This window comes from Halichoeres trimaculatus, unplaced genomic scaffold (genome assembly GCF_033239565.1).
Source record: "Halichoeres trimaculatus isolate MK-OKI-2021-1 unplaced genomic scaffold, fHalTri1.1 fHalTri1_scaffold_9, whole genome shotgun sequence".
NCBI lineage: Eukaryota > Metazoa > Chordata > Actinopteri > Labriformes > Labridae > Halichoeres > Halichoeres trimaculatus.
The window spans coordinates 22,905,593-22,914,398 of record NW_027437188.1 but is presented as its reverse complement, the minus strand read 5'-3'; the positions used below and the strand labels follow the sequence as shown (position 1 = coordinate 22,914,398).

Below are 8,806 nucleotides of genomic sequence, written 5' to 3'. Positions count from 1 at the left end.
TTCCATAATTTTCAATGTGTGCCTGCATATAACTTGACTAAAGAAAGTTAGCACAATACGTTTTTTTGGTCTTTCTTTCAGAACTTGTACAAGGCGGGTGGTGGTGGGGTTATTCAACAATTTGCTCCTGTAACCATGTTTCAACTAGGTAAGAACAAGGTCAGAAATACGTCTCTCAAGTACAGGCCTTGTGTCACCCCGTTATCAAAACAAAAATAGCGTTATATTCCGGTTTGGGATTAACACGGGTTATGGAAGAGGTTTATTTACGATGCGAACGTGAACGCACCATGGGATTAATCCTACTTTGAAGCTGGCGCGCTGGGCCAAACTCCAATGAATATAAACCACACAGACCGACCGACCGACTGTACGACTGTATGAGCGGATAAAAGTCCGGAACCGATACATTTTTCAACCCAACGAGTGGGATTAGAAGTGTGGGTTCTGATTAGCCGTTCTTCTTCATTTTGGCTTGTAGAAACCACTGATTGGAGTTGACAAGCCCGCTTCACCACTGTATCTGTTCTCCAACCCCCCCTCCCCCTCCTCCACCACTCCACCACAACCAGGAAATCGTCGAGGTGTACTCCTCGACGTTACTGGTTGCTCCGTGTTTTAGGGAGTAGATGCGTGTTTTCCGCCGAAATTTGTCTGTTTTTTCTCAGTACATTGACTTTTGAAGTACGGCTTCAGCTTTGAAGTCGGCTAAACTTGCCACCGAGAAGAGGATCTCCACTCTGGCGAACAATGAGGTGAGTAAAGCAGTGCAAATCCCTTCATCTTCATTGTGTTTCCAGTCTACATTTTATGTTTCGGCCAACCGTTTCACGAAAACTACTTACTATTCAGGACCCTTTTATGTGTATTTGAGTCCTGCCGAGTAGTTAAATCACTACAACGCTTGTTTACGTCACTACCAACTATGTTTCTCTCTTTCAGAAATATTCTCACGCGCTGTTTGGGGTTGTTTAACTAACAGGGTTGCACATGAAACGTTGTAGCAGGATTTTATGGCATGTTGTTGGGAAAAAAAAAAAAACTTGATGTGTGGTGTGTCAGGAAGTATTCGTGTCCAAGGTCGTTCTAGAAGCTCAGACCTTTTTGCTCAGGTGTGGCCTCTGATAAGACTGTACTTTCAAAATAAGGGTTTTAAGCAGGCCAAATGACAAAAAATATAGTTTTGAATCCGCTCCAGTCACTTCATAATAATGACTGTCCATTTGCTCCAGTGGCATTAGCAGTTTAACATGTTCCTGTACTGTAATGAAGAAAATGATCAATTAAACAGTGAGCAACAGTTAATGTCTGTAATAGTTGTTAGCTGTTATTTTTTTGTATGATATTTTTGCCCAACGGCTACTGTTTCTTTCTTTGAGCATATGGTTGTTGTACTTAAAAAAAAAAAAAAATGCTATGCCATAAGCTCACGGCCTCAAATTCCACATCCTGTCCCAGCCTGTGCAGTTGGCAATTACTTGCTCTGAAACTATTGCTGCAGGATGGGGCTTATTTTGACTGCCTCCTTTTTTAACTCTTTATTTTAACCATATATTCTACCTCTCTTGCTCAAATTCCAAAGAACAGCAGTAATGCTTAAAACTTTGCAGATGCAAGTGTAATTGTAGGCCATGTGCTACAACAGAGTGCAGTATTGTTGATTAAAACCTTTGTAACTAGCTTTCTTTTATTATTTTTCTAAATGCATTGCATTGTCTGTTTCTATAAAGCAGCAAACCTATGTGTGCTAGGCCCACTTCACAAAAATAAAAACACTGTAAGGTAGAGAGAACCATTTTAATAGGTGTGTGTGTGTGCGTATGTGTATATTTGATGTGGTGTGAAGCTCCCATGGTGCCTCATGCTTCCTCAACACAATTTAAATCACACATTAGGACTATAAAAGTATAAAGGCAAAGCTTTATTAGGACACTACTGAAGACTCTCCTTTAGGGATGCACTGATCTGATGCCACTGTCAGAAAAAGGCTAAATACTGACTTTGAGAAGTTGGTATAAGTGACAAAGTGCTGATCCATAGGAAAGTTTTTGTTCCCCAACAGCAACCATGTAGACATACCACGTCATTGGCACACCAGTGAGTTGGTACATTTTGCCAGGCAGATAGCCAACCCAGTGTGGAAGGAGAGCTTTACAGTTATATGGAGCTCTGATCTTTGACTGTGACATGAGTTACACGCCACACAGTGCACTGCTAGAGCTAAAAGCATCCACAGATCATGTACCAGTGATCACAACCAGTGGATTTTGTTTGTCAGTTTGATTCCAGTATTTTCTGACATTAATGTGAGTAGTTCCATTTTTTCTTTTTTTTAATCTTTTACACTGGAATATGAATTCTTGACTATTTTTTTGCTGCATTTCAAAGTTTACTTTTTGATTTTTTTAAAGCCCAAAATTGCCCTCACATTATTGGTACTGCAGAGGTCACCTGATTTTTCTCTAGTTCTATATCTCACAGTGCTGCACCTATTTTATTTAGTGACTGGTACCTGGTGCATCTATAAACTTCGAAAGAAATACATTTTTAAGATGAAATTATGTGATCACATGAACTATTCAATTTGTTTTTTTAACTATTAAGAATTATTCCAATTTGGAAAATCATGACTCATCCCCATCTAACACTGTTGGAATTCCCAGCTTGGTAGATGTTTTGGTACATTCTATGGTAAATACATGGATTGGTAAATCCTCACAACATAAAAAAGGCTGTTCAGTCCCAGTGATCTGTAATTCCTTGTTTCTAATAGCATCTTAAACAAGATTGAGTCTTTGGTTTGTGTTTCAGAAATGCAATGTACCACTCTCTAATCTAAACAGTTATGTGTAACGCATGCTTCAATTATGATTCAAGTTGTTCTGTCTCTGATCCTCCCTGAGAGGCAGTAACAGAGGTGTCATGAGGTGAGGCGGTAGTGATGTGTAGTGTTTGAGTCATCAGAGTGGAACAGTGCTGTTTGTGTATCCAGTAACTCTAACCTAACCATACCTAAATCTGGGGGGCACTGGCCCACCCAATTTGAAAATAACACATTATTCATGACATAATTTTAATGTTTTTGTAAGACATCAAGCAGATAAACTGGATATTGGCTTGTGTCCTGTGATGTTTTTCTTTGGTCAGTAAATTAGGACGGTTGTGGAAGCTTTTTGTGAGTTTTACCAGCATTTATGTTTGTGTTTCATTTTATTCATAGATTTGACATCATTTCCAGTAATTGGCACTGGGGCAAGGCTTGCTTTTATTTGTGCTTATTCTGATGTGTCGTGGGAGGCAGGCAGAGAGTGTGAGTAGGGTTGAGTACTCTCTATCCACTGTCCCCACTGTGTTTCTGATTTAAGTTTTGCTTTGTATCAGATCAATTTTCAGTCTTTTTGTTGATTTACAGTCCAAATGTTCAAAGATTAAGAGTTGATATTTGTACGTCTGGTTGCAGTTACTCTTCCATTTAGTTTCGCACCTACATTTTTAATGTAAGCTGAAATAATGTCAAAGGGAAATAGCTGTACTCACCTCAAGGTAATTTTTACTCTTCAGTGCGGGTGCAAACATAGCTGCTTGGATCTCTGACTTTTTAGAATGACTAAAGTGAGTGGACACAACTGGCTTACTGACTACAGAGCACCACAGCAGAGGTGGCAGGTTTATGCCACTCCTTTAGTGTTTTGTTGGGATCTTTTAACACAGTTTTAAACAAGATGCTGCCTGTCCATTAGGGACATGGTTTTGCATGTGTTCGTTGGTGCTCTGTTTTTGGTGCTTGATAAAATTTTGTGTGAGTTTTGTTAATTGCCATGGCACACAGAAAAGAAAGGTTACTAATCTATCCCGGTGATAATTTTATTTGTAACTTTTTTTTTTTTTTACAATTTCAGGTAAAAATCAAGCATGTGACTGTTAAAGAAATACTATTGGTGCCAGAATCCTGGCAATATATAATCCATCCATTCATCCATTCGTTCCTTTCTTTAGACTGGCATGTGTATGTCTTTGTGTGCACAGGGCCCCTGCTGAGTTTATAAGCCGTACCTCTCATGTTTCTTCAATGCATTAATGCGATGTGAAATAATCGCTCACTGAAACACCAATGTTACCCCGCTTTGGGGTGGGATGCAGAAGGCTTTAGGCTTAACTCTGCTAGAGTCGCGATGTGTAAGAGGCTGATGAGTCAGTTGGCTACATGGGAAAGATGAACTGTGTTGCCTGATAGGCCTTTGAATCACTATTGTACAGTGTATACATTACATTGGTTTGTCTGAAATTTGTTCCTCACGATTAGAATCTGAGAACACCACTCAGGAGATGTGATGAATGTGTGTCAGACTGTAACACCTACAGACACCTCTGTTGTTGACTCTGACTTCTCCCAGCCCATGTTGCATTGAATTTTGAGGTTCAAACTGACACGTTTTTTTGTTTAATTTTTTTATTTAAGTGAAAAATTCTTTGATTGTGTCATATCTGCTGTGCTTGTGTTTACACCTGTCTGCACTGATGGAGTTGACACATTCTTTCTCAGTATCTAAGCACTCTGCTACCATGCTCCGTTCAGAGCTACATAACACAGCAGTTTGCTTTGAGTTTCTTTCTTTTAAGTTTCATTGTGGTTATTCTGTGATTTTGTTGGTTTAGATTGTGTGTGTGCTGCACTGAGGCCTGGTGCTGTTGGAGGAGCTGAGCCTCAGAATCAGCCAACTGAGGGGTTTGTCTCTGTCTCTTTTTCTCTCTGTTTTTCTGATTTGAACTGTTTCTGATAGGAGCTATGGTTTTGGCCCTCTGAAAGCAGTTGGAGACAAGTTTCTCACACAGAAATTCAACAGTTATCACAAGTGTTGCAACAGCAGAGACACATAGGTGATTGAGGTTACTTTGTTGGTGCTGGCTGACACACTTATGACAAACACACGCACAGGTTAGGCATTTCCGCAGTTTGTGGGGCATTTTATACCAACATCAATGCCACTATTCATCTGCTTCCTCTTCATTGACTTCTTTTGTTGGTCTTTCAGATGATGATCTTACACATGGCAGTTCAGAATTCCCTAACACAGCAGATTAAGCAGTGGTGGGACATGCAAGACTCTGCAGTCCTCCAGTTAAACAAAAGTTGCAACATTTTCAAGGATAGAAAAGACTTTTTTCAGTTCTGCCAAAAAATTGAAGTGTATTGTGCCAAATTGAGGCTGTTAAATGTTGCAGTATATCACACAGGAACTATTGCAAGTAAGTAGGAAACGTCAGAGGAGATTCTGACATGTTGTCAGTCCAGGAAGCCTGATCCTGCCAATGTATAACATTTTTACAACAATTCACAATTTCTTTATAGCTTCTCAAGATAATGTTAGTTTTGATTTAGCTTAGTGAAATTAGTTACAGGGCTTGCTGTCCGCATCTTTTCTTGCTACAGAGGTAGCTTTAGTCAGTGAAGATACAGATCTATTTTGTGTCATGGACTCTGCTTCACCAACCAGTTAGGATACATAGTAAACATTACACTGTGACATCTCTAACGTCCTTTTTACGCCATGTCTTGACCTCTGAGACTCCATCCTGTGGAACGTGTAAAAAAGCCACTTGGGAAAGTTTTAGTTTGAGCTTTTCAGAGATTTTTTTAATTTTGTGGGATCTATATGGGTTTTTGATAACTACAGGAGAAATGGAAGCTCAGTGAACTTACTATTAATGTCAAAAAGTGTTTAATGTGTAGGATTAGATCTCTTTGTCAGTACTCAGTTGCGGTCCTGCCCTTTAAAGCTGCGCCTCCATGCCATCATTGATCCATGTTTTGGTCTTAATTTTTCTGAATATCACTCCTGCCAGCCCCCAGTTTCGGCCTTAACACTCTATGTCACCTTGTACAATAGGGAGCGACTGGAATGCGGCTTCCCTCATCATGCTCATTGTTACTTGTGCCTATGGTATGTGAATGTTGACACAGGAGTGCAGTCATTTGGATAGAAGTATAACAGTTTGGCTCAGTTGAGAAAGTGGTTCAGTAATTCATCCAAATTTAAGCTGTGTGTACAATAGTTAAAGGAGACATCCTCCTGTTTCATTGTAAAGCTTGTAGAGGATCTACTGCATCAACATTTGTTCCAACAATTAATGCATATTAAATTTTTTCTCAAATCATCTTATCTTTCTGATATTGTAGCGGTCAGTACTTTCATGTGTCATTATTTATAGTTGTTGTCTTTTTTAACTTTAGGTCCTAGTTGCTATTCACTCACCTAAGCATCTGTGCTGACTAACTGGTCCTACAGTGATGTGGTTTGTCTCTGAATGGGCCTCTGAGAGGGCGACAAAATAAGACCTTTTATATAAGACTTTCACGTTACATGTGTAACAACCAATCAAACTTATTCGCCAAACTATCAAACAAGCAGGCAAGCTCCACATGTTGTGGAGTTATAACTCTAATATAAAAGAGAAACAGAAGGAAACTCAGAAAATATTGAGCTGAAAGCAGAGGCTGAAAATGCAACAGGAGTTGCATTGGAAGTATTTCAGATCTCAAGAACGAGGAAAGAAATACAAATAAAGAAACATTGTCCACAGTGCCTTACAGTTGCTGCTAAAACATAACTTATTTGTTTGTGGATTAAACCAGTACTTTCTATCACATTGTGGAGCTGGAATCATATAAACAAGTTACCAGTGAAGGTTGGGATTTTTAGGTCGTATTTGGACTGATTCTTTTTAAAGTTTTCAACATTGACTCCAGATTATATTCTCAAGGCTCCTACTGATATAATCTGTGACACTACTACAACAAAACTTTAACCAGTCTTCTCGTATTTCTGTAAGAAAACCTTTTAGGAGTGTTATGCAACGCATTGACAGCATTTAGCGTTTCTACGTGTGGTCTGCTGGTCTGACAGTATTTTCTAGGTTATTCTGCAAACTCAAGGCCAATCATTTTTATTCTTACGAATGTATTCACATTTGTATCACTGCTTGTTTATTCGCCTGTTGTTTCACCATCTATTTTTAATACATTTTTTTTCTTCAAAACCTTGTGAGTTGAAAAGATTCCTGATCATTGACTTTGGTCAACCTTTGAGGGCAATTATTTAAACATATCATTGTGTTATTCCCTCTTTGAATGGAAGTGTTGCTCCACTCTCTGCTTTAATGAATGAGAGCAGTATATAAAATCTTGCTCCCTAACTTAAAACATATTCAGGCCCTGACTTTACATTGCGAAACAAAAAGCAGGCAAGACACAGCAGCAGATTACTCTCAGTGAATTTTACTTCTTTGCAGAGGTAGAGGTATTGTTTTGTTCTCTTGGCCCATGTCAACGAGGACAAGCTCCAAACTGTAGAAGGATTTGTGCTCATTGAAGGGAAAGAGGAGAGACGGTTCCAAATATGGACATTTAGTGTGCCACTTAAACCCCCCCATCCACACACACAGACACAGACACACACTCTGACTCTGACACACAACTATGGAGATAAAACTTAGTGGAGAGTGGACAAGTTGAGTCAGTTCAGCCACCTCCTGTTTTTAGGAAACTTCTTATTTTTAGTCAACTGGCAGTTTCTGCTCCTAGGAGGAGTTTTGTCTACACAAAGCTTTGTTTTGGCTGTCAAAACATTCCAGCATACCAAGGGGGGGATTCTGTAGTAATAAGCGTCATTTATAGTGATAGACCAGGGATAAATGAGTATAGCCTAAGTATGTTCAAAGTGTATGAAATAACTTTGAATGGTGGTGGTCATTTCAGTCCACTATGTGGCACAGATTTTTATCAGATGCAAAATATTTGTAATGTTTTTATTGGAGAAAACAAAAAATAAACACAGAGAAGGAAGGTTGGCAACATCCCTTTGAATTCAAGAGTTTATACAAGTAGAATTGATGTCCTGTAACATGAGTAAGGCCTTTTACCTACAGATTTTTACACCTCAGCATGACCTTAGTTTGTGGTTAATATGCCTATTCTTTTATTGGCTGTAAGGGTATTTTCTGGCAAAGGTGCCGTTTTTTAAATTATTTTTAAGGAAAAGTTGCTCCTACAGTTTTTTAAATAGGCAGTTTATATTGCACCAATCGGTTATAATTGCCAGCTACTTTTTGTGTCAGCCATGTTTAAAATGTATGTTGTTCAAAGAGCCATATGAAACCAGCACATCACTTAAAGTAATATACAGTTAATTTATGATGTAACTTCGGTGTTCCTATAAAGGTGAATGAAATCTTGTTCCTTATTTTGCTTCATGGAATCTCAATTTAACAAAAGTTAGTCGCTCCAGTGTACGTTTTTCTTGAGGAAAAAATGCTCTCCTGCTTTATAAGGAAATCTTCTTGTTCTACATTTGATAAACTCTTGCAGTTTGAAACTAGAGGTGCTTTTACACTGTGACATGTTGTGCAAAGCTTTTTTGCAATTCATACTTACCGTTTCCACTTCTGCTTGCAGGTTGTGTCATTGTGGATTTAAATTTATACAAGTTGTCATGTGGTAATTCAAAAGGTGCTGTAGCTGAAAGACGGGGTTTCCCGTTGTGTTTTTCAGGGCTGATACTAAGCATAAGTAGTTCCTGATTTTGTAGCCATTTGCTTTTACAATAAAAATGAAAACTTTCCTTGAGAAATTAGACTTTTGACATGTTGAACAAACAACCTTGTTACTTTGTAACTAGTTACCATAGTGGTACATGTACAAAAGCCATAAAAGTGTGTTATTTATAACTCTGAAAACTGTACAGTTCTTCCATGTATTGACTAGCAGAGGAAAATACACAAAATGTTTTTTTAATGTATTTTATTGGTA

At 38.6% G+C, this 8,806-nt stretch overlaps 1 protein-coding gene across 3 annotated transcripts in view; it reads left to right on the top strand.

Annotated features, from left to right (window-relative positions):
* The first annotated feature begins 275 nt into the window (after nucleotides 1-275).
* Nucleotides 276-8,806, top strand: part of LOC141797694 (vasodilator-stimulated phosphoprotein-like) — a 31,264-nt gene continuing 22,733 nt past the window's right edge. For all 3 annotated transcript variants that reach the window (XM_074679321.1, XM_074679322.1, XM_074679319.1), the window contains exon 1: nucleotides 276-755. In XM_074679321.1, coding sequence (XP_074535422.1) covers nucleotides 751-755 — 5 coding nt within the window. In that variant the 5' untranslated portion in view covers nucleotides 276-750. The remainder of the gene's footprint in view (nucleotides 756-8,806) is intronic.